General features: G+C 44.0%; 1 protein-coding gene across 1 annotated transcript in view; it reads right to left on the reverse strand.

Annotated features, from left to right (window-relative positions):
• Positions 1 to 93: 93 nt before the first annotated feature.
• The window catches only part of itgb5 (integrin, beta 5), a 76,117-nt gene continuing 49,631 nt past the window's right edge, over positions 94 to 26,579 (reverse strand). The window contains exons 12-16 of the mRNA XM_050049445.1: positions 12,804 to 13,026; positions 10,206 to 10,306; positions 5,295 to 5,414; positions 4,366 to 4,532; positions 94 to 2,861 (exon numbers count right to left, since the gene is read on the reverse strand). Of these exons, the coding sequence (XP_049905402.1) occupies positions 2,766 to 2,861; positions 4,366 to 4,532; positions 5,295 to 5,414; positions 10,206 to 10,306; positions 12,804 to 13,026 (707 nt within the window). The 3' untranslated portion in view covers positions 94 to 2,765. The remainder of the gene's footprint in view (positions 2,862 to 4,365; positions 4,533 to 5,294; positions 5,415 to 10,205; positions 10,307 to 12,803; positions 13,027 to 26,579) is intronic.

Raw genomic sequence — 26,579 nt, forward strand, 5'->3', positions numbered from 1 at the left:
TAAAATTAGAGTTCAGATTTACGCCCCTCCTTCTGATGCTGCGTTTGTAGATATCGAATGTACGACTGAGCCAAACACAACAGACTCACCGACTTTTGACATAAGCAAATTTATTGTTCTTGCTCCGTGTGCGGTGTTACATAAACATGTAGTGGTGTAAGTCTGCTCACCGTGTGAAAAGGACTGTACAGGAAGTACTAAAGATTTCATGTCTGAGCTGGAAACTGTGTGGGTGGGTGAGTTTTAGTAAACTGTGCCAAGACACAGCCGAGCCAAGTCAGAACTCATCGTTTGGCGCTGTATGTACATACATACCATGTGATATTATTTACACACACTCTCTGCACTCACACACACTCTGACACACACAAGCTCCAAGTCCCTGACACGTTTACTGAAAGACTGTCACATAAAATAAAAAAAGGCCACAGAGCGCCGTTCTAACCCGTCGACAGCTCAGGCTCCACCCCTTCCTGTGGGAACAGTGACGGTAGATTTATAACTCTGGACACTCTCCTTTGAGGTTTCTCAAAGTTTCCACCCACTCCCACAGCTGCAGAGTGGACACGGCGTCACAGGGACGTTATATCTATATAACATAGCAGCCGGTCAGAGCGCGTACAAAACCCACTTTGACTCAAAGCACTGCATGTTCCAGGTTGGAGAGGATCAGTGTCAGCACTGAGCATGACTGCAACACATCTACTGTATCATCATCTGAGGAGGCTTTAAGGCAGAAACCACAGAGCTGAAGACACAATGTTTATCATCAGGTGTTGTTAAAGGGACCTAAAATGAAGCAAACACTGACCAATCAGAGCAGAAGGAGGTCTTAAAGACACAGGCGCTATAACGGAGACAGAGTGAATACAGGCGCTTCAGCAGAGACAGTATGAGGAAAATAAAGTGTTTTTGTTCAAATAAAAACTTAAAATACAAGTCTGAGCAAAACAGGTCGCCTTTAACGGTTCAGACGCTGGTGATGCTGGTTAAATTTTAATATTTATTATTGTCAACTCAGAGACCAAAACCAACAATGTATTGATCAAACTATCAAATATTTCCTGTGCATTCAACACCTGATAGCGCTCACTCCTCTGTGCCACAGAGCCCTGTTAGACACACATCAATGAGCCACACCGCAGCACTGCAACTATCCGTTATTTTAATTTCAGATTAATTGTTTGGTCAAAACAAAATGTCTGAGAAGGGAAAAAAAAAAATCCTGTCACAACTTCCTAAAGTCAAAGGTGACATCTTTAGATTCTTAGTAATCAATAAATCATCATCTGTTTCAGCTTTACTGTAAATACTCGCTACAGCTTTAAATGTGTTAATCCGCAGCTGAAAATAGTCCCAATCAAACTTATGGTTTTCTCATATTTAAGTTTAGTTTCCTAAAAACCACAGAGTCCGACTGCTTCAGCAAACTCCTTATAATTAAACTTTATATTAAGACGTAGAAGATGTAGTGTCGGTTGTCGTCTACGATGACGCGCTACACAAGATTAAACGATGGATTATCGCGTATGACACTCGTTGTCTTTCATGATCCGAGCCGACACATATGATGCTGCGTCGTGCTATAATCACCTGTGATATGGTGTAGTCTGAACCCCATATTAGTCTAGCTCACAGTGATGTTTGTCAGTTTACCGCTCAGATGCAAAGTGGCATGACAGAGCACCTGACGACATACGACCTGCAGCTTCTACTATCGTCATCTTCCTGTTTTAGTAACAACTTTAACTTTTCTTTTTAAACTCTGAGCACAAAATTAAGTTCTTTGTGAAAAAATATTTGCCTCATCACAGTTATTAGAGGAGGGCTTTACAGATTTACACCTTCAGTAGGAAACAAAAATGTTCTGAGCGCCACAGAGACGACCACATGTTTGGTTTTGGTCTGTTCATGGGATGTGTTAACAGGAAGTCAAATACAGAGTCACACCAGCTGTAGTCTTTAAGGGTTCAGAGGCTGAGCGGTGAGTCGGTACCCTGCGATCAGATCCAGAGAAGGGAGTGCAACTGGAGCATACAATAACCCACACACACACACACACACACACGCACACACTCACACTGAAGAAAATTTAAATCTTTACGAGACTTGACTCTTAATATTCTCTGTGCAAAATGAGGGTAAGACGTCTATTGCTTAGTAAATGTTAGTAGTACCACGATGTCGTCAGAGCCACCTTCACAAATATGTGCTTTTACTAATCCCGTGAAGTCGAAAGTATCTGGAGTGACATATTTTCTGAGGCCTGTTGGGTGCAAAGTTTATACTGAGAAAAGGCATTTTAGTGTTTATAAAAATATACAAATATAAGCCAACGTTGTGCGGCTCTGTACACAGCCTGCCTGCTGGGTTTATGTGGTTGGAGTGATGGTTTCCATGAGTCTGTTTCTCTTGTGTAACTGCAGACAAACTCACCGCTAACTCTACTCTCTCGTCCTCTCTGTCTAAACAACACCAAGGAGTTCATGTTTCGTCGCTCCTCCACCGGCCGCCGCTGCCGTCAGTGAAAAACACACAGAAGAAGAAAAAAGAAGTCACGCTGCGTCTGTGTGGTTAGGCTTGAATCTCCCGCGAAAAGAAAAGAAAAGGCCACAGAGTCCCCCCTCGCACACGCAGTCTAGTTCATGTCACTGGTGTTGTAGCCGTGCAGAGGGATGAGTGTGTTCAGTCCGCCGTCCACCTTGGGCCCCGTCCTCCAGGGATCTGTTTGTCGGACCGGTCCTGCCGCGCCCCGTGCTGAGGGATCAGTGGAGCCCTCCGTTGTAGGACTTCCCGTACATGTTGAAATCCGTTTCGACAAAGTGTGTGGTGACGGGCTGCTTGTACAGAGGGTTGGAGGCCTGAGGGTGAGGCAGGAGACAGGAAGTCACACAGTGGCACGAGATGAGAGCTTTAAACTCTACATGAGAAAGTCCAGGGTTCTAAAACACAGGCCCTGCTCATATTAGCTTATTGTAGATACGATGATATCAGCATGTAAGAAACTACAGTACAGAAAACCAACAGCATGTCTTCATAACACAATTCTACCTCCAGAGCAGGAACGTGATGGTGAGGAAATAAAGAGTTGATTATTTTGGACATTTAACAATAACAGATATTTGCCAGTGATGCTCAGTATCTGTAGCGTCGGATGAAGTCACTGCTGATGCAAACATTTTCCGCTCCTGCAGCTTCACATTAAAAACATTCAACTGGCGAAACAGGAGTTTTACTATGGAGGAGTCGCAGGAAATGCAAAATGTTTGTCACTGTTAGTTTGATTATTCATCAAAAATGCATCTACAAAAAAAGACGATAGTCATTTTTGTCATTTGTTGACGGTGGATAAGTTTGAAATATTGCAAGAAATAATCGGTCAGATGAAGAGCTGCAGGTGACGGGCTGCACACCTCAAACTTCTAGGTCATTTTAAGGCCAATACGGATGATGATGATGCTATTATATACAATATCCCAGAAGCAAAAGAGGTGTGATGGGGTTGACATATAACACAACAGCATCTGCCTCTAGTGTGACATATAACAAACACGTCATAAACAAGAACAATCACTTAGCGTCCCTGTTATATGGCGCCTGATCTTGTCCTTTGCTCGGAGGGTAAGGAGCTCCTGAACCTCATTGTTTTCACATGACACACTGTCAAAACGTCACACACCCCGCCGATAACCCTGTCCTGCTCGCCGTCCCATTTATACAGACATCTTTTCAGAGTTGTTTCTACCTTCGTTCCCTGCTCAGAGGTGAGAAAACTCTGTCGCCCCATTGAGCAATCATACCTTATATACAGCACAACGAGGCAGCATAACGGTGCCATATTCTCGTCTTTAACGAGCAGTGTAAAAGAGGCTAATGATGGTGTAAAACAGTCAAGCAGGTTTTTCAACTATCGTGTATCCCCGCAACCACAGGAGGTCCGTGAGCATACAGTCGTAAATGTGCACACGAAATATGGCTGATTGGTCTAGTAGTTTGTGAGATTAGCTGCAGACAGACAGAAATATTCTGTCACACTTTTATTTTCAAAATGCCCCAAAAAGTAATATCAAAAACAACATCAGCTGAAAATCAAAATTGAATTATTTCACTCTCAACATTTCGCTGTGGTTACTATTGTTTCATGAAAAAATATTTCAGGACATTTTCAGCGTCTTCCTGAGGTATGAATTTAGTCACTTGTGTCTTGTGTAGTGTTGGAATTTCCTCTCTGATTCTGTTCTGTGATTTGTTTGTGGCTGTAATTTGTGGTGTTTTATGAGCATCATATTTTTACTTGACACTCTTCCTTATAATGAAAACAAGGCACCAGAACAACATTTCACAGATGAGGATGCTCGTCCTTACCATCTCATATCGGGCTCGTGAGCGTGCACTCTGGAAGCGTGCAAACTCTCTCCGGTCATGAATGGTGATGACCAACTTCCAGGCAGCGAGCAGCACCACCCCCACCAGCAGGATGCTGCCGACCACTGCGAGCAGCACCATCAGAGCATCGGGCCCGGCGGCACACTCTGACACAGGAAGAGGAACATTAGAATCCCAACAGTCAGCGGCGCTCTGACAGCTTGGTATTTTCCTGACCTTTAAATTCACTGTCTGTGTGGTGTTTGGTGCCCAGTGCAGAGCGCACAGCACAGCAGGGAGGAGAGGAGCCACCAGCAGGGAGTTCATTCAAAATCATTTTAAATATCAATATATATTTAAGTGATGTGTCCAGATCTAATCACTAACAGCAATCAAAACAGCAGTTTCAGTGGATGTAAACGGACGGTGTGAAGATGCCCTGAGTGGTTAAACTGCAGCCTGTCTCACTGCTGCTGGCTGCAGCGCTGACGCTCAGCACTGAATCAATTTCAGAAATTGTTCTCTGTTAGTCACTCAGACACAAACACATGAAAACAGAGTCCAGGCTGGAAAATACCAAACTTACTCTTGAATCATCAAATGCAAGATTTTCGGTTACAAGCCAAGAAGAAGAATCTAAATGTTTAAACATGTCACAGTTTGATCTGAATCTGTGTCTGAAGTCATGAAGAAGTCATCAACTCATGTGCAGCCAGTTTTAGTTAAAGTCTGAGTCTGTGCTTTAATGTGACAGCTTGACAGTTTGCAGCCAACATGGAGGTAAAAAACCAAAACTAGATCTGAGGTCAGAAGCAGAGACTGTTGGACCTTTAAAAGTTGTGCTGGGTGATGTTTAATAATCACAAACACAGTCTGCAGGCTGCTGGCTGTGAGCAGGTTAAAGAGGAGGACGTGTTTGGAGCACTGACCTGGCTCTTTGAGAGCTGTGAGGATGGATTGTCCGCTGGCGTGCTCAGAATACGTGAACTTCATGACACAGTCGTTGTCTGTCTTATAGAGACAAAGCACAGCGCCGGGCTCGTCCGTTCCTGGAAGGGAAGGAGAGGAAAACAGAAACATGCTGAGTTTAAACCAGAAGGAAAAATAATAAGAGTTTTGCTGAAGTGTTTATCTGGATCAGTTAAAATCATCTTCAAGTTCATTTCTGCAGCTTTTTCCTTTTTTGTTTTTACACGACAAATGACTGAAAAACCAAACAATAAAACCTCCCACACATCCTGTTACTGGATTAATGCGCCCAAAAGACGCCCAAAACAAAATGGCGCCCTCATCACTGTATGAGTATTAAAATAAATATGTAACTAAGCAAAATGTGTCACTGTGTATAAGTTTATTTTTTGAGTTAATAATTATGAGAGAGGTGCCTCCTTCTTTTGCTCGAGCACCTGCCCACCAAAAATGTCTGTGCACTGATTTGAAGCTCAGTTCTGGTGATGAATCCTGGAGGAAGCATCTGTCCCACATGATGTGTTCAAGGACTGTCTGAAATTTGGAAATTTAACAATAATTTCTGTTTTTACAGTTTCTGGCTCTGATGAATGTTTTAATTTTGGCATTTACTCTTTTAACTCTGACTCTCTTAAACATTTATTAATTGTTTCTTTTATTTGTTTCTATTTTCAGCTCCATTGAACTCACTCTGATCTTGTAACTGCACCTTGAATTTTGTTTTTGTGTGTAAAGCAGTTTGTAAACTTGTTTTTGAAAGGTGCTATATAAATAAAGTTTGTTATTAATATCATTTGTTTTTTAGAAATCATGCCTGTTGTACCCACCAGCAGGTTTTGGTGTCAGAGTATTAAAAATAAATACAAAAAAACCCAACTATTTAAAGTTGCATGTCTCCCCTCTGAGCCAAAATAAAAATATATATCCCCTGTTCTGCAGCACCTCCTCCCCTCTGATAAATAAGGAACAGTCCCTTAGGGAAAATAATTTCTGACGGGACAAGTATCCATCTACATCTCTGAATTTTATTCATTCCTTCTCTCTGCAGGACCTCGTGTTCTCCTGCTGCTCTGAGGGACACTTTATCAGATTATCGTTGATATTATCTGTTGAGCTTTGGCTTCAGATTCTGTGAGAAAGGAGAAAAAATGAGGAGAAGCTGAGGAGGAATCAGCTGCTGAGGGAAAAACAGAACACACTTGTGAGCAGTCGTCACATAGCCTGAATTTCTTTGCTGTGAAATCATAGCTGAGATGCAGAAATCCTGCATGCCCTTGTTTTCAGTCAATCTTCATCACCCAAAAAGACTCAGAAGCTCACAGGGGAGGGTGAGGTCACGCTGCCCCTGGTGCACCCCTCCCTGCACCCCACCCCCTTCTCCTCCTCCTCTCCATCAGCTCCTCCTCCTCCTATTTCATGCACAAAGTATCTGGAATGTACATGTGGAGTCCATTAAGGCCAGTCAGATGGCTGAACTCGTTGGGAATGCTATGAAACACGTCAGATCTGGGCCAGGGCCACGCTGGGCCAAAATGGAGCGCTCTTATAATAGTCTCTGGAACTAAACACACAACCAACAGACTCTTCTTTCTCCTCTGTGAGACGCCGCGCAGCATCACAGCACCGTGAAGGCCATAAATCACTGTGAGCTTATTAATGCATTCCTAAATATCTCCTGAATGTTTCCCTCCAGGCTGCCAGCAACATAAAGCTTTATACGGTACATACAAACACTCAGAGTGGGACTGAGCTCCACCTGACGCTGCTACTGCTGCTTTTTAAAGCAACACTTGAAAGAGACGATGCTTTGGAGTAGGGTTTGTTTAGTGGGTGGATTCTCTCTCAGCTCAGATTTTAGACCTGAATGGACTGAACTCTTTAAACCAGATGAGACGGTGAAATGTAGTTGAGGGTGTGTGTTGTTTCCTGCTGAGTGGAGTGTGTGTTTTGAGCTGTGAGCTGCCCAGAGTGACACCTGCTATATAATAACATCAGGGCTGACCGCTGCTCACTGGGTGTGATTTCATTATTGAATTAGAGAATGTGTGTGAGGTGTTAAACAGGAAAAGATGTGAAGCAGTGAAGCCCCGACCGACCGACCACAGAGAGCTGAGCATTAACAACAACAACGATCAACGGCTCATAGTCTGAAGTGCATTTAGGGAATGTCAGACGCTACTTTGATGGTTAAACGGTGCATAATGTGGGCGTATTTACACTTGTGTGTGTGTTTTGGGCGCAACTTGAATTCAACCAATCAGAGTGTCATCTCCCATTTCCTTTATAAACTAGGTGAGCCTGCACCTGGTGCGCTGCTATTTGCTGCTATTGGAAAATTGGAGAAGCAAGCGTTTTCTGCTGAGAGTAACGCAGTCAGAGCTGTGATGTCACTGCAGCAAATATAGTGGGACATTTAATAGATCTGCACAATTAACTGAAATAGTATTGAAATATACAGCAAAGTGAAATATTCAAATCACAGGAGCTGCAATTCTTCAAAAAGGTAAAATGTGTCACAACACACTGTTATCACAGACGCAGTGTGATGCTGCAGAGATGAGAAATCATATTTCAGACGTTAAGAACATGTTTGTTTGGTAAAGCAACAATCATATAATCATTTTCATATTCTATTTGAGGCATTTTCAGCCCTAACATCTGAGCAGCAAACTTGGCAGAGGAAACAGAACTTAACTTTTAGCTTCCAAAAACAGTCATTGACCTTACGCTGCTCCTCGTGTGTAAAGTGGCGATAAATGTTGCATCCCCTCATGTTGCCTTTGTCTTGGCCAAAAAGTTGCACTTAAACACACCACAAAGACTCAGCCGATGGCCAACTATCATGTGCACTGTGCACCTGTGCAGGAGGAGGAAACTCTTTATACCAGCAGGCGACAGGTGTCTGAAGTCATCATTCAAAAAGGAAAACTGAGAGACGGACTGGACGGATTCAAGTCGCTAGTTAGCCAGTTAGCACATTAAAGGGGCAATAAGCGAAATTCATCATTTCTAGATTGAAGGAATTAAAAAAATGCTATGTGAAGAACTAGAGGTGTAATTTCATCTGGAGTATAGCATGACCTCACACACCCTCTCTCTGTGTTGATCTCCAGCCCCTTGTTTACAAGTCGGTCCGGCTGCACGTTCATGTACGTTCATGTGAACCCCCCCTTCCCCCCCTCCTCCTCCTCCTCCTCCTCTTGGAGCCCATGGCCCTCCCTCCCTATAAAACGCTACAGCCAGTGAGCAATGGCAGCGGTTATTTTTGAAATTAAATGGCAGGGAGCAGAACGTCCACCTGAAGACGACCAGGATCTGACATTACCCCTAAAGAAACAGGGGGTACAACATAAAGTCAAATGTCTGTTTTAATTAGTGGTACAGTAACATTAGGCACATGTCGCTATGTCGATTCAATTAAATTTAATGTTACAATCGTAGCATGGGTTAATGTCCGGAGCTTCGGTCCCAGCAATGGGTCAGGCGTTTCGGTTGTGTTAGGTGAGTAGCCCGGCAGCCCAGCTAATTTGCAATTAGCATTGTAAAATGTAGCCCGGCGGGCAGCCTGGCGGCTGTGTTTAGCTATTCCGCTGCCTACTTCAATGATGATGGTCCCTGTAATAAATGTAATATATTTGCTGAAATGGAGGCGAGGCTCAGTGACTAGAAGAGCTGGTAGAAGCGCTCCATAGTTGTAAGTTACTCCAGTAGCCGTAGTAGCTCTAGTGCTAACTGTGGGAGCTAAAGCTAACATTCCAACAAGAGTTGGAACGTTAGCATAGCAGCCACACTTTGTTTTGCTCTACAGGCAGTGCACAACAGCGAACCTAGCGGTGAACGATTTCGCTTATTGCCCCTTTAACAACACAACCTGTTGAAAGAAAAAATGATATTTTCCGTTTGTTAGCGAACAATAACAGAAACAGTTACACTGTTTTTGCTGAAGAGCTCAACGGCTAAAAAATAAATCTTACTGAATATAAAAAGTCTGTTTGGATCTCACTCCCTCTTGACTTGAGTCATGTGGTTGCTTTCTTCTGTGTCTCTTCTCGTGCACTGAGCTGAGCTGACAATTAGAGTGATTTCACTCACCGGCGGGCTCCACCAGCTCCACCAGCACCGCCACAGAGTCAACAGACTAAATCAGCCAAAAATCAGCCAGCGAGGGCCAAAAGTGAAGGACGCACTGAAAGAACTTGGGTGACAGACTCACTGATGGCCTGACAATGACCATCGGCCTGATGTGTCAGAGCCCTTAATGGAGATTTGGACAGCAGCGTCATTATCATGTCAATACTGTAACAACAGAGTGTGTGTGTGTGTGTGTGTGTGTGTGTGTGTGTGTGTGAACCTGCCTCTACAGGCACATTCTACAGATGGTGTTCCTCCCACTAACAACTGAGCCCAGGCTAAATAACTGTCCTTTAATTCAATATATTGCATCATAAATCTGTGGTGTGTATACACAGTGTGTAGTGACACGGTCTCCTACACACCAGAACTTAAAGTAATTACTAAAATCAAACAGAAAATGAATGTGATCACAATAACATGTCACGATACGACACATTCTTCACTCCATCTTGTTATTACTCCAGTATGAGTGTGTAAATATTGAAGTGTGTGTGCTTGAGTCTGGTGTGAGAGTTAATATTTACTGTATCCCATCAGACTTGTTAACGTGTCACATTAAAGCAGAGATTTACTGGACTCTGGCTCAGCTCCACAACAACAACATGAAGAGTCTAATAAAACGTGACAGAGGAAGAAGAACGGGATGTGAAGACGCCGCAGATGTAAATACTTGTCTCTGCCATCCAGCTGTTTGTGTGCGTGTGTGTGTGTGTGTGTGTGTGTGTGTGTTTACTCACTGAGGGTCTCCACAGTGATGATTTCATCCTTGCACAGGCGCTGGCAAGTCTGGTTGTCTGCGAGACGTCCTGAGTCGAAAAGCCGGCACTCGATACACTCCCTGAACCAGAGGAGAGGAAGTTCAATGGAAAAGACGAGGACACACTCCTACTCAAATATTTCAAAAATGCTTCTTTGATCTTTATTTATGAGCTAGAAAGAACTCAGAGAGCACAAAGCTGCACCAGGGCTGCAAAGCCTTTAAACTAATTTTAATGCTGTTTGTTAGTTTTACTAGGTCAGCTGACAACATGTCGCCTGTTTTTTATTAAAACACTCTCAGGTTCTCTGCTGTGAAGTGTCAGCAGGTGGAAAGCAGGTGAACAGAGCACCACGAGGCCTGATACCATAACTACATTTGTTGGATGATATGTTGTCCCAGACATAACTGCAATAAATTATGTGATTGTCATTTTGAGACCATTTTATGCCTCTGATGTGATGGTAATGCTAGTTCACAAATTCAAAGAGCAATGACATTTTAATTTTTACGAATGTTCAGACATTGGAATTAGAAAATTGAAAAAAATATTTAACATATTTGGAAAAAGAAAACTAAATATAAAAGCACAGTGCTTTTCATGGGAGAAACACAAAATTACTCAGTTTGAGAATTAAAGCAAAATTTGGCCACAAAAACAAAACCAGGTGATGCCTCTCTTGGGACCAATAGACAAGCTCAGTGAAGCTTCAGGAACGCAGCGATTGCCTCCATAATTCGGCTGCTGTGCTGCAGTCGTCTCCTGAGGATGGATGGCCGGAGAGTCGGGTGGTTTGTTGGTGGATTTACGCAGTGGAGGATGAAGTTTTTGGAGGGTAAAACCACAAACACCAGATTTTTTTGGCTCATTGCCAGAGGTTAAAAAACAAATGACTATCAGGACTGTGTCTCTTTTGCTCCAAAAGTGCAGCTGCAGGCGACAGGTAAGTTGAGGTGGGACTAACACACCCAGATCATGTGACTCCTGCATGTATAAAGTCAATCAGAGGCGCTCTGAGCATGCTCCACAGTTTCCGCCCCGGGCTTTGACCCGGAAGTCCAATAGCATTAAATGTGTAAGAGAGAGCTTGACTTTTTGGATGGACCAAATGTATAGAGCTGTAAAGTTGTCCACCATGGTACCAGTTAGCTGCTAGTTTCCTCCAGGTGCTCTGACATGTTCTCCCCGTGTCAGCGTGGGTTTCCTCCAGGTGCTCCGACATGTTCTCCCTGTGTCAGCGTGGGTTTCCTCCAGGTGCTCTGACATGTTCTCCCTGTGTCAGCGTGGGTTTCCTCCAGGTGCTCCGACATGTTCTCCCCGTGTCAGCGTGGGTTTCCTCCAGGTGCTCCAGCTTCCTCCCACAGTCCAAAGACATGCAGGTTAACTGGTGACTCTAAATTGTCCGTAGGTGTGAATGTGAGTGTGAATGGTTGTCTGTCTCTATGTGTCAGCCCTGTGATAGTCTGGTGACCTGTCCAGGGTGAACCCTGCCTCTCACCCAGTGCCAGCTGGGATAGGCTCCAGCTATGCTGTGTTGTTTTAATTTTCTTCAGACTCATGACAGTAGACAGGGGTGGAGGGGAAAAAGGGAGAATCACTGCACCAGCGGGGAAAACCCTGCTGTTCTATCTGTCATCATCTCGGCCAAAATGTTGGTGACATTCTCATGTAGAAAAATAATCATGCATGTCAACACAACGGGCAACACTGAGTTTAGGAAAAGGATCAAAGTCATGTTCATATATCATGTACAGTAAGTTTATATCACAGTTATCGTGACAGGCCTGTGCAGCATGAATAATAAACTGCAGCCACTGATTCTGACTCCTGAAAGTTATAAATGTGTCTTTTTGATATCCTGCTCTCTAAACACACTACAGTAAAACATAAACCTCATAGTGCAGGTAACAAACTGTAAATTAAGGATGCGTGTACACCTGTAAATTCCTCTTGCTGTTAGTGTACAAAGTTTGTCTCCTGCTCAGCTTCTTTTGTCTCAAACACCTACTAGCTGGCCGTACAAGTGCAGCACACACAGCTGACAAAGCAGCGATGACCTGCCTCTAAACTCAGGTCGGGGGTTAAAGGTCGGTCCATAAAGATCGCCACTGCCTTGGCAAACTGGAGCCATGTGTACATAAGGAGGGCTGCTGATAGGACACAGCAGATTTTCTGTCCTCACAGGAGACTGTCTTCTTTACTAGATGTCTGATAGGCGTTTAACTCTGACCTCAGAGAGCCTGAGCAACCACACTGAGAGATGCAAGTTCAAACAGTGGGGCAACAGTTTAATTTTTTAAGGTCACAAATGGTATGAGAGTTATCTGGACAAGCCTGTAATGACTTCATCATCAAAGCTGAGATAAGTCCATCAGAGGGTGAGTTATGTGACGGTCTGACTCTGGTTTTGGACCTGATCTGTTTGAGGGTTTGACCTTTTCCCTGCTCGGCTGACTGCGTCTCATCACTGCAGACGTTTAAAGCATCATTAAAACACACGTGTTGATGCCTCATAGTTTAGTCTTTTTGTCTCCATCAGTGGTGTGAAGTGCTCGTTGCAGTTTGATGGGACGTTACCTTTTGGTGCCGCAGGCGTCGGGGCAGGTGGGGCACTTCTCACAGGTGTCTCCAAAGGCTCCTGGCTCGGTGCACTGACAGCGGCCGCACATGCAGTTTCCTCGCCCGCTGCACATCTGCCCGTCGTCTGAGATGCAGGACGACGTCTCTGTAGAGCAGTTACAGTTGTCTCCGATGTAACCAGCATGGCATTTACACTCCCCACAGTGACATTCTCCGTGACCTGGGAGAGAGAAGAGCAGAGCAGGTCAGCATAGTCACTCACTGGGACAGTTATAATATGATACCATCCAGGTACACTAAAAACATAGAGGGATACAAGTGGGAACAACAAGGGCTGAAAAATGAAGCCAACGCAGAAGTGCAAAAAACTACAGTTCCTCTAATGTCCACTTGAGGCTGGTTCCAAGAGAGAGTCAATCCTCTTAGACCCCCATGTTAAAATGTCCAACTTTACAGCAGAAATAAACATGTTTATTAACATGCTAAAGTGCCTTCATGACATTCACAAATGGATGTCACAAAACTCCCTGCAGCTTAATCTCAAAAATATATTTCCAGGATCAGATCATTCCTTTCCAACAAACATCTGGGAACTGTTAATCATGCATTCATAACCAGTTGACTAGATTATTGTGATTCCTTGCTTTCTGGCATCAGTCAAAAATCCTTCTCATGCCTCCAGCTCATCCAAAACTCTGCTGCCAGAATCTTGACTCAGACTAGAAGACATGACCACATCACACCAATCCTGGCGTCCCTCCTCTGGTGACCTGCTGCTTTTAATATTGATTTTAAGATTTAACTGATTACTTACAGAGAGGCCTCACTCCAAGTTATATAACTGATCTTTTATTGCCCTATGTTCCTTCTCACACCTTGTGCCCTCTACACCCTGAGTAGGTGTAGGGTGTGGTTCAGGAAAGGCTCTATGAGTCAGGTCCACCCCTCGCTCCTCCACAGCTCCACCCTCTTTTCCAAATATGGTCACTTCTGGCTCCAAAAATCCAAACTGCCAAAACTGAGGCTTCTAAAGGGGAGTTCACAAACCAGTGGGTGACTTTGTCCATTATTTTTATGATCAAATACCTTCATATTCACACTTTGTGCAACTTTCCATAAAGAGAATTATAAATACACCACGGGATCACACCAGTGGCCAGCTGAGAGCGGCTGCATGCACAAAAACCAAAAAGGCAGAGTGCAAACTTTATTTAAATTACAGCCTGGCGGGCAGCACAGATTTGGCCCACAACAGGACACCGGGTGGCCCACCGACCATTTTCTAATTCACAAAATAAAGTGATTCAAGTCTGGAGTGCGAAAACAGCATCAACATAGAGCTTGTTTCCAAAATGTACTACAGGTGGATCCCCTGAACCCCCTGACGCAGGTCTGGGCTAATTCTTTTTCCTATAAATTATTAATGTGTGGTTATTAGACTGGCCCCTGGCCTCCTGTCATTTTGCAAAAGTGGCCCCCTGCAAAGGCAAGCTGAGTATCCCTGCTGACGTCCTGTCTCTTCACCTGCACAAACCGCACCCAGTTACAAAATTAGCTCCGTTTTATTTTTCCCCTGTTGGGGAAACCATACACTCAGTGTCCTGACAAAACAGAATTTGTGCAACCTGCACAAACAGAATCTTTCAACATGATGAAGATGATAAAATACAAAGCCAATCTACTTAAAAGTACCAACTCATGACAGCTCACAACCACTAATGCCTACCACTGCGCAATGTGCTGAGGCAGAGTCAAGTACGACTCCCCCTGTTACGTAATATGACACGTCTGATGTATGATGCTAAAAAAGAGCCATTTTAGAAGCATTGCTTAGAATGGGTTAATTTCCTTTGAAATTCCGACCTAATGTCTTTTTAAACATATAACTGCATTAATTTTTCATATGGCCATTTTTCAGGAAAGATTCAGTATGAATTTTGCAAAAACATTAACGTGCAAGTTGCTTTTTAAGGGTTTTAAAGGTTGGAATCAACATAACTAATTCATCTGTATGATGTTATAACAGATCCACTCTTCTGGTTTTAGGCTTTCCACCAGATTTTGGAGTCTGGCTGCAGAAATTTGCTTCATAAATCCTGAAGATGTTTGACGGAGTTGAGGTGAGGATTCTGCACAGAACAGTCCTCCACATTAAACCATTTCTTTACGGAACTGTCTGTGTGCTCCGCTGTGCTGTCATGTTGAAAAAGAGCCGCCAGTAGCAAAGAGTTGCTTGAAAAAGTCCAATTATGTGCTGCAGCATTAAGATTTATTTCAGCTGGAGCTGAGAAGCCGAACCAAAACATGAAAAACAGGCCCAGACCTGAAGTACACAAGGGCGTCCGGATACTTTTGGCCACATAAAGTATGACAAAATCTGACCAGCAACAAGTGCTGTGAAGAAAAGTGCTGCCAGTGTCCAGATATCTGTGATCTGAAACAACATCGGTGTTCTCTGTCTGAACACACACACACACACACACACACACACACACACACACACACACACACACACACACACACACACACACACAGAGTCAAGCTCAGTTTCTTCTTCCTGAGAGAACCATCTAACCTTCCTCTGCAGCAGTGAACAGCTGGAGCAGCTGGAGCTTCACAGCACCGAGCTAATCCACGTCCACACAGAGCAAACTGCCCCTTTGTGCCACACGCATTAACTTGTTATCTGCGCTGGGATAACGCCAACAGAAGGCAACTCTTTGGGGGAAAGCTGCGTCCCATCGGGTCTTGTTGAAGCTCTGATTGGTCTCGGTCTTCTGTGTGAGTGCTCTTCCTGTGCAGACCAGAGTGATCCCTGACGGAGGGAGGACGGCAGCTGTAATCAGGGAAGCGTTACTTGACAAGCTTGTTTCACACTAGTTGTTCCAAGACCCTCCACAAAGACAGCATTCATTAGGCTGCTATCTCAGCTGGGTAAGGAGTGGACAAACAGGAGATGGGCGCACTTTATCAAGGACAGGCTGCAGGCGGATCTAATCAACAATTCATGGTCTGTATTAGAAGAAATGTGCGGAACAATAGCAGGAAGAAAACATCAGTACTGTGATGTGTTGGACATACGAGGGCAGCTGCTGATCATTAGACCCTCAGAGGACGGCTGGTGATGATCCTGCAGAGGCAAACTGTTCTAACAGAAGTCCCAACTGGATCTGAGTTGCTGTAAAAAGTAACATGTGGCTTCGTTATGGAGCCCAGAGACCACCAAAGCCCTGTGAAAACCACAAAGTGTTTTGGGAACAATTCTCAATGTGGACATCAGAAATCATTGATTCAATTAATGCATGACAAATTAATTAATTCTCTGGTTCCAGCTTCTTCATTGGGAGGATTTGCTGCTTTTCTTTGTGTGATGTGACAAGAAACCAAACACCTTCAGGTTCTGGACTGTCAATGACGGCTTTGTGAACTTGTGAAGGGAATTCTTATCTGAGTTCAAGTATCTTGGGGTGGTGGAGAAGGAGCCATGCCAGAAGTCAAAGCTCTCAATTTACTGGTCCATCTACGTCCCAACCCTCACCTACGGTCATGAACTTTTGACATAAAGAATGAGGTCACAGATACAAGCAGCCAAAATGAGTTTCCTGCGATGGGAAGCTGAGATCAGCATTAGAGATAGGAGGGAGCTCGGAGTAGAGCCACTGCTGCTCCCATCAAAAGGTGCCAGTTGAGGAGGTTCAGGAATTTGATTCAGGACGTTTTCCAGGCACATCAAAACCAGTAGGAGGCCTCGGACAGACCCAGAACACACCAGAGGGATCTCATCTGGCCTGGGAACACCTCCGGATCCCCCAGGAGGAGTTGGAAAGTGTTCCTGGGGAGTGGGACGTCTGGATAACCTTGATAAGCGGCTGAAAATGGATGGATGGATCTTTCACCATTTTCTGACATCTTTTAGGACCAGTGGTTCCAAACCGGTCCAGCAACAGAGTCTAGATTTTTCCTTTTTCAAGTTTATTATATGGAATATAATAGAATCGTACTTGGTTTGTCCGTGTTGCTGAGTTAGTCTGCAGTCTCTGACAAGTAGCTGTCCATTAGTCACTCACTCTGCAGCAAGACACAGCACCTCAAAATAAAGATTGTTTTTTTTTACAAACATGTTTGTGAGTCACTTACGGTCCATTCAAAGTGGACCTGCGCCCCGCTTCTGGGCCACGACCCACCAGGTGGGAAACACTGTTATAGACCATACAATTAAATAACTGAGAATTAAACTGTTAGTTGCAGCCAAGGGTCAACCTCCAGGGCTGAATAATTAAGACACCATGGAAAAAAACTGCAGTTCCTCTAATGTCCACTTGAGGGTGTCTCCGAGAGTGAGTCAGTCCCAACAGACCTCCATGTTAAAATGCTCAACAGCAGAAATAAACATGTTTACAGCCTGGTACAAAAAACAGTTTGTGTTTCAATAACTAATTTCAACATTCACGACAGATGTACGAGGGTAAAGTTTTATAGAACACACCTGTTTACATTTAATTGAAGCTTATAGATGTGTATAATTCGGGGCATGGCCGCTGCGAATGACAGGTGGTGCTGTCCATTGACAAGTTGCTACAGCAGTGAAAATGCTGGTTAGTCTCATCCTGACAGGTCAAATCATAAACCTTTCAGAAAAATTAATTAATCAATCAACAATTATTTTTCCAATAACTGTGATTACATTTTTATTTCTAAACACTTCTAATAGAAACACAGTGAAAACAGAATTATGATGTGAGGTAGGAGTAAAGACTGTAAAGACTGAGGAGAAACTGGGTCACAAACTAATGAAATCACTGTTTGTCTGTGTAGGAGTGGCTCCCTCTCCTCCGGTCCAACATGCACTCGTGACAGTCGGGGATCAGAACCATCAGATGGAGCTGCCACTCGACCTCAGACACAGAAGAACACAGGCTGTGATTAAACCCAGATTCTCAACGAGGTCACGGAGACTTCTCCAAATGAACAGGAAGCGTTCAGTTCAATCATGAACCCAGCGGTCAGGGTTGTGTAACAAACTGTCTGGAGTCACAGACGCGCTGTAAATTCTTCCTGGGTTTTTTTCATCCCCTCCTAATAATGCATTTTTGGTTCATTTTTAAAAGGTGGAAAAACTGAGACTGATCTAATTATCTCCTATTTTATAAGAGTCTGGTGCACCACTCCCAAACCTCAGCCGGTGGAGGCCGACATGATGAGTGGCATTTGGCTGAGTCATGGTACCAATCCTGGGAACGTGTCCTTAAATGACACTGCTGTTGTTCCTGCTCCTGCTCCTGCTTGGGCATTCAGAGGGCGAGAAGTGTTTTTTTATGGGAGGGTTTGGGGAGGATAGAAGAAGTGCAAGTGCAGCTGCTTTGACATCGGCTTACTGTTCAACAAGTCCTGACGAGCTGCTCCCAGGTCTGCTGTCTACACACACTCTGCTCACTGTAGATTATACATGCCTGCGTATTTGTTCCACCTTAGTTTGGGAAGGAGCTGCCTGGTGTTCTCCTGCACTGCTTTCTGCATCTTTAAAGCTGCACAGATCTACAGAGTGTTGTAGTGTCTTTCAGCTCACACCTATTTCTGTTTTGGTTCAGATTCACTGTTGTTTCCTGCAGCAGCGAGCCGCTAATCAGACAAAGTCAGTGACTAGCTGGTGAACACAACGAAGCATTCAGCAGCTAAAGAGCCAAATATTTCCCTCAGGAGAAGGTGGAGACCAAAACAGAGCAACAAGGAGAGGGAACATTGGACCGACATTTGTAAGGTGAAAACTAATGATGCTTCAAGTATTCTGGACATGAACTAAAACTGCACAATAAGGTCACAATGAAAACCATAAAAAACTACAAATACCCTTTAACTGTGACGTTTTTTTTGTGGGCGGAGCTTGAATGAAGGCAAAACAGTTGTCCAAGACATTAGCTGGTGCTAGCTAGCAAGTTCTGTTGGCTTGTTTTGGACAATGGAGGAAGATGATGTGAGTGGTGCGTTCGGAAACACTCATTCTGAGTGTGGGAGCACACTCTGAGACAAACTGGACTGTTCATAAATTCGGAGCGCTGTCTGAATGTAGCGTTGGGTTATCCAGAGCAGCGCACTCTCAGAGTGGCAGAGCGCACTCTGGACACTCTGTCTGTGGAGACGGAGCAGCAGAGCGACAACAACCACTGACTTTCACCCGGGAAGCTGGTGTTCACTTCCTGTAAGATATTAAAGCCAAACCCTGTTCTTTTTACCTAAACCCAACCACGTGTGTGTTGAAGGTTCAGTTGGTGGTGTTGTACTGTCGTAGTGCTTTTATTTTGAAGAGACTGTATGCAAACTGTACATTTCTTGTGAAAACAGAAGTGTATTTTGAAAACAGACAATGCATGTAACAGGCTGAAGTTGACACGGCGTCCCAGAACGTCAACAACCAACACACCCAGGGTACCTTGGACGTCATATGTGGACGTGGAAAGTCCATGACCAAACATGGACATGTGACGAGGTCACAGTGAGGATGAGTTGCACATTACAACATGCTCAAAGCTTATTATGGGATTTTTGCCCAATGAAGCAAAAATAAAACTGTCTGTCGCAGCTTTACGGCGACAAAGGTTAATATGACATCAGGACAAACAAAATTCTGACCTGAATTAATTTGTTTTTATACAACGTATTTGCATTAATAGGCCCAGTAACCAAAAGCAAAGAGTTAACATACTTTCACTGAAGCCTGAAACCCAACAACCTCTTATCCACATGGAGCCATCTGACTCTGCAGAATAATGCCCTGACTACAAGATCCCGATATGCTGATGGTATAAAAGCAGCCTGAGTGAACCAGCTCAGCTACAGCCAGGTACTGCCTCTTTATCTGGATCCTGATAGCTTCAGGCTCACAACACCTCACTTAAGATAAACTGGCATCCTGACAGAGGAGAACACCAGCACTCAGCACGGCAGCAGCCCACATTCGATAACCATCAACATGCATTACAACAGATGTTTGGAGCAAGTGCATGAGCTCTTTACCCACCATTCCTTTCTCTTATTGAGCTGCCAAGTCGCTCCACTTCTTTCTCTTGGCTGCGCTGTCGGGGCATTTTGATTCGCTGCTCGACTGTGAGATTAAACACCGCTGGTGATAAACACAGCTGTGGCAGAGGAGGAGATATGGGATGTGTTCAGATCCTTCAGAGCTGTGACCTTCCTCTTTTGACTCGCAACTTTTCCATGACGTTCCTCGAGACATTCAGTCAGCTCGGACAGGCTGCCCAGATGAGGCCAAAGAGCCGTTCAAGACAAATCAAACTGAGAATTTGACCTCTTACAGGAGGTGCTTCCTCTTTTCTGAATAATGCATCTTGTCAAACAATCCAGTCCCGTCTTACAGACACAGTATGTGACCACAAAGCTGATTGTTCCAGTGATCTGTTTGCTCTGTTAGCCGTCAGATCAGAAGAGACAAGAGTGATATGGAAGTATATTGATGCACTCAGTCTGCAATTCATCATTTAAGATTGCAAGAGATTCCTGTGCATGGGAGGACAGAGTCATGAGCATGACAGATGATTTAGCATGCTCAGGGTGTTGGGTAACATTTGAGACCATCTGAAGTCAACAAAGCAGCTGGAGGAATGATCAGCATTACAAATATGACTCTGCTCATACTAATATGTGCACTCAGTAGCACTCACAGTTTCATATCTTTCTGTCGTCAGTATACTTCCACACAGTGACAAGTGTAGCAGAGAATGAGCAAACTGAAGCAGACACTGGGCTGTCAGAGAGCTCAGCCTGCTGCAGCAGAGTCTCCCTCATGCTGCTCTCTTCCTCTGCAGAGCGGATTACAGCTCACTGAGTTAATTCACATGTTGCATCACGATTGCAAAGCAGGATGAAAAAAAGAATAAAAACCAGAGAGTATAGTCTAGCGTCTTCACTGCCTCGGCTTTCAGTTCTTCAGAATACACCGCAGACTTTAAGCTGACATTAATAAATGAAGCCAAGTTCTCATTTAAAGATATAAATTCTGTACGATAATATGTGGAGGAGATGTCTTTAAAGTGCTCAAAGAAAATAACTAGAATTGCCGCCTTGCAGTTGTACATTGGGGTGAAGGAGATAACAGAGTCTGAGACACCCAGGGTTAATGTCACAAAAGCCACTGGGAAACAACGTGATGTGCCTCTAAAAACACCCGAGTTTGATGCCATAAACAAAGCTGCAATACTTCAGTGACAAACACCCGGGTACACAATCTGCATTTCCTGGTTTAAACTCAACAAAGCAGAACAGAGTGATTTCATGTTTGTCCTATTTACATCCAAACTTACAGATACGTACAGATGCTGTCAGCGTTGAGTCTGTTCTTGATAATCTGAGCCTTAAAAATAAGTCGGAGAAACTGGTCGAGCTGTGCTGTAACATCACTGGTGTTACTTTTAATAACCTCCAGTATCTGTACCCACTGAGCAAGCAACGTCTGTGGACGTCCAAGTCTCTAGTTGATATCATGTCCACAGACGTGATATCAACTAGACTTGGACGTCCACAGACGTTGCTTGCTCAGTGGGTATGAACAGATGAACAAGGGTCATCTCTAACGCTCCGTCTACTGTCTCAGACTCTCAACATCCCCTCCATGTTGAGTTTCAGATGCCTCCATCAGGGCGGAGGTTCAGCCTCCCTAAATGCAGCACTAAGAGTTACAGATCGTCCTTTGTCCCGTCTGCTGTCACTGATCTTAACCAGCAGTGACCATTAATGTCCATGAGTTCCCCCTGACAGTGTGATACTGGACTCTGTGTGTTTGTATTGTCTGTTTTGTTGCACTAATGACTGTCTGTGTCTCAAGCTGCCCCTCAGGGACATTAAAGTTTACCTTACCTATTGATTCAGGCATAATGTAAATCTGACTGTGGGGAACAGTTTGAGAAGAGCTGTGTAAGATGTGAAATACTCTTCCTCTTTTATATCTCCAGCTAGTGAAGCATCGCCCCCCTAAAACGCAGCATATGAATTATGGGCTGTATTCTGTCAGACTGCTGCCTTCAAAGGCACAATTACGGGATAAAGAATATATTTTTTCCTAACCCGAGCCAGCAGCAGACTCCGAGCAGAGACAGACTGTATGTAGATGCATTCCCACATTTTCTGCCTGGAGACATGCTGGGTTTCAACATCACATTTAAACAGGCCTCTGTAAATATTTGGAGATTATATGAAGAGGAAATGAGCTGTTGGGTTATTTTTAAAGGGATAGCTGTTGCACCATATCATGCAAATGTGCCAGACGGGGAGAGCTTGGCTCTGGAAACAAAAACTAATGCGGCCTTTTTCATGAAAGCCTTCAAAATAAACTAAATGTTCCCCGAGCAAATTATATCTGACATCTGGAAGCAACAGCCCTCTGTGCATATCCAAATATTTCCCATCTGCAGTGATACAGTGTACAGAGAAGCGTCAGACACATCATCCTCTCTGCTGCGTGTTCTGTGCAGGAAACTGAGGGTGAGATGGACGGGACGCAGATGTGTAATCTGTCAGATGTCTACAAACTCAGTCCCAGTTGTTTCAGAGCAGCTGGGGAATCATCTCGTCTTGTGAGTTATTCAACTCTCTGCCTTTTTGATTTAAGCCCACAATTGTAATTCTTAGCCACATTTTCTAAATGTCGAATTTTGTAGCAGATACGTTGAAACTTTACATCTTTCAAAAACGCTGTGGTGAAGGTGTGTTTATGTTCAGGCACAAAAACACTTGGTTATGAATTGGAAATGATCAGGTTTGGGCTCAAAACATCCTGTAGCCCAGATGCCACTGTGAAACGCCACGATGAGTTGCTTCTAAATCCCAAGTTTAGTGAAGCACACCCAGGTGCAGTGCCACAGACGCTGCTGGGAAAAGTTGTGACGTGTCGCCAAAACCACCCAAGTTTGATGCCATAAACGCTGCTGAGAAACCCTGCAATGTGCCATTAAAAACACTCACCTAACCCAGGTTGAGTGCTACAGGCGCCGCTGGGAAACACCCTGATATCAATTTAAACACCCAGGTTCTGTGGCCCAGATACCACCTGGAAACAGCTGGGAAGAACTGGGAAATACTGTGATATTTCGATGAAAAACCATCAGGGTTTTGTGGCTCAAATGCTGCTTTGAAACGCCACAAAGTGTCAGTGAAAACCCCAAAGTTCAGAGCAACAAATGCCACTGGGAAACGTCGTTGTGTATCGCCAAAAACACCCAGGTTTAATCTTACACACACACTGGGGAAAAAACCCACTAAGGCTTGCTAAAAAACACCTGATGTTGTTTGTTGGTCTGCAGTTCAGCAGGTGTAAAGTAACTGCGTCACTCTGGAAACGTTGATATAATCTGAATGAATCACACATGTAACAGTTTGCAGATAACAACATGTAACAGGCTTCTTTCAGATCTGAAACAGACTAAAACAGATACGATCAGTTTCACACTGAGCCCAGATTCTTTATCTGCTGCGGAGGATCCTGTGCTGCAGAGCGACAGCGGCCGTCACACTGAACTCAGTAACCCTCATTAGGAATGCAGTGTGTGATATGATGTGGTAGCACGCAGAGGGACGGGATGGAGGGCCGAAACGCTCCCTCTCCTTCCCACTGTTGACCCAAAGAGAGAAACAGTCACTTCCTGCGCTGCAGTGGCGGTCAAAGAGCTGCCTGTGTCCCAGAGGCTGTGGTGTGTTTGTGTGTGTGTGGAAAGAAAACACGGCCTCTAACTTCACACATCTCCAGTGGCAGTCTGAGGCTCGGCCTTATTTTCTGCTCTCAGCTGAGCCTGATGAAAAGCTCCAATGAATATTTGAGATGCTTGTGGTGCACCCTGATTCGCCGCCATCACACAAAGAATTCCTACATTTATAAAAAAAAAAAAAAAAAAGAGTCTGTCTCGAGGGAGGACGGAGAAGGCGTACACGCTTTATTTCCTGTGCCAGTTTCCTGTGGGAAATCCTGCAGCACATTACTGACATACCTGCATTTAATCTTTAAAATAATGTCTCTATAAAAATATGAACAAAGGTAATTATCAGCAGCTAAACTTCCTGTTTCCATGGAAACATACAGCCACATTATTCATATTTAGAATCAACACAGTGCACTGTCACTGATTTTTAACATGTTAGTGAAAAGGTCATGTCTGTTTCGTTTAACTGGAGTCAGGTCTGAGTCACAGCGGCTGCAGGGTAAACACAGTGACCCAGACATCCTGCTGGGTATCAGCCCCACAATCTCCTGTTAGTTTCACTGTGTGTGCTCAGAATACCTCCACAGGGAGGCATCTGAAGGCGGGGTGACAGTTGGCCGTCACAGAGAAGGGCGAGACACTGTCCTCATTCAAATATGAAGATTATGACGCTCACTTTTGGACAGTCTTTTCTGAAACTGATTCATATTTGACACGGTTAAACACAAAAAGCAGTCTGTCAGGACGCTATATTGTCCCACAAATTGTTCCCTACAATAAACAATATTACTGTCATTTAAAGACCATTTTATGCCACTGACTTTCAGAGAGCACTGGACTTTTAATTCTTAAGAATAATAAAACACTGGAATATGAAAAAAACAAACATTTTTTAAAAGACACCCGTTAATATATACAACAAAGTATATATAAAAGTATACAACCTCTTCTAGAATTACACTAAAAATACTTAGTTTGAGACTAAATACAAAGTTTGACATACAAAAATAAGATCAATTGATGCCTCAGTGACCCACAGACAAGCTTAGCGAAGCTCCAGGAACGCAGCAGTTGCCTCCATAATTCAGCCGGTGTGCTGCAGTCGGCTCCTGAGGATGGACGTCCTGGGAGCTGAGCGGTTTGCTGATGGATTTACGAAGCGGAGGATGAGGTTTTTGGAGGGTGAAACTACAAACGACAGACTTTTTGGCTCGTAGTCAGCGGCTGGCAGGCTAATGACCATCAGGACTGAGCGTCTTCTGCTCCTAAAGTGCAGCTGCAGGCTACCAGTGAGCTACACTGTGTCGTCTCTGAGGAGTTGTTCTATTTTTCTTAAACTTGCATGAGTAGGTGTGATGGGGAGAGCAGAATGAGGAGAGAATCACTGTGCCCAAGTCTTATAATGGTCGGGACAACCCTGCTGGTTATTCTGGCATCATGTTGGTGACATAACGTACGATAAGTCGGTAACATCATTATCATGACGTGCCTCGTCAAAGATTTAAAAAAGGGACCTTGAGAGATCAAACCCTGCGTATCCTCTCACCTCCACGCACTTGAACAATCCCTGCATGAAGTGAACAAAGGTTTCAGAGTTACTGAAATTTCCACAATTCCTGATCCTGAAGTCAGGGAGGTGTGTGTGTGTGTGTGTGTGTGTGGGTTGGGGGGAGCAGGGTTTTTTTGGGGGGGATTTCTGAGGAAATCTCCAATAAAGCTCTGCTCATCCAGTTTCCCTGCACCTGGCCTGAGCTCCTCTCTAGAGACAATTACAGAACTGCCGGTGCTGTGTTTATGGAGGTGTTACTGCTCCACCTGCAGCACCAGCTCCTACTCTTGGTGACCTGTGACCTCCGTTGCAGAGGTGACTCTGCATGTTCAGAAAGACAGTGTTTGTCAGCAGGTCACAGGTCACCAAGGCTCCTGTTGTCTTGGTGTGCTGCTAAAAACACCCAGGTTTGATCTTACAAGGACGTCTTAGGACAGGGTCAATGCTATCAGAATACACAATGACCTAATTTGGGAAATCCCAAAGTTCGGACAGTTGTATAATATCCTCTATCCTTCCTATCCTTACATAAGATAGGGTTTTTTCCTAAATGCAGTTGTTTCTGTAACACTAAAACATCCTACATGTTGTTCTAAACTAGAGATAAGATGTCATATTAAGGAAGTCGCTGTAATGAGGCCCCTGAGCTTTGTTTTTATTATCAATTAATCTGATTATTTGTTTGGTCTATAAAATATCACAAATTTGAAAGGTTATGAAAAAACAAATATCCAGAGCCCACGGTGGCGTCTTTAAATTGTTTGTTTTGTAGAAAGCTAAAACAAAATACAGGTAAATACTCACCTTCCTTTTTGGCACTGCTACTTAAACAATTAATTTCTTATTAAAATAGATGAGCATCATTTCCTGTGCTTTCCTTTTGGTTATGTTGTACGGCTCCTTCATGTCGATTTAAGTGTCTTGTAAGCCCATGAGGGCTGGGCACCTTTGGTGTATGACACTTGGAAATAAAACAAACAAACAAACAAACATGAGGATTAATTTTTCATACTTTTTATCTGCAGTAAAAATATGTCACCGTTGGAGTGTATTGCTGTGACTCAGCTGCAGCCACAGTGGTGGTCTTTGAGACAGACTCAAGTTTGACAGCCGCCACATAGTTTTCTAAATAAAGCATTTAAACGTACCACGATGCACTCTGAGCATTCCAGTTAATATGACCACAGCTAGTGTGTGTGTGGCGCTGCTTCTTTGTCTGAATATGTGAAATGACAGAGAGCTCCGAGAGTTAATTTCAGAGACTTTTTTTCAGCCAGACGAATCGATCCCAGCTTGCAGCCCCTCCCTGACCCTGGGAAGGAAGGCAGGATCTGAGTGTAGGACTTTAACTGAGAGCTCTGACAGCAGAACAATATCACCAAAACCACTCCACCTAATTACACAGCAGGCTGCGAGATAAAATTACTGTTTGGTCGCAGGCTCAGACGGCTGAGAGGCTGTTTCTTCTTATTGTGTGTTGGAGTGAAAAACATTAAACAGAAGCTTTAAATTCAGTCCGAG

The sequence above is a fragment of the Epinephelus moara genome, chromosome 7 (genome assembly GCF_006386435.1).
Source record: "Epinephelus moara isolate mb chromosome 7, YSFRI_EMoa_1.0, whole genome shotgun sequence".
NCBI classification, from domain to species: Eukaryota; Metazoa; Chordata; class Actinopteri; order Perciformes; family Serranidae; genus Epinephelus; species Epinephelus moara.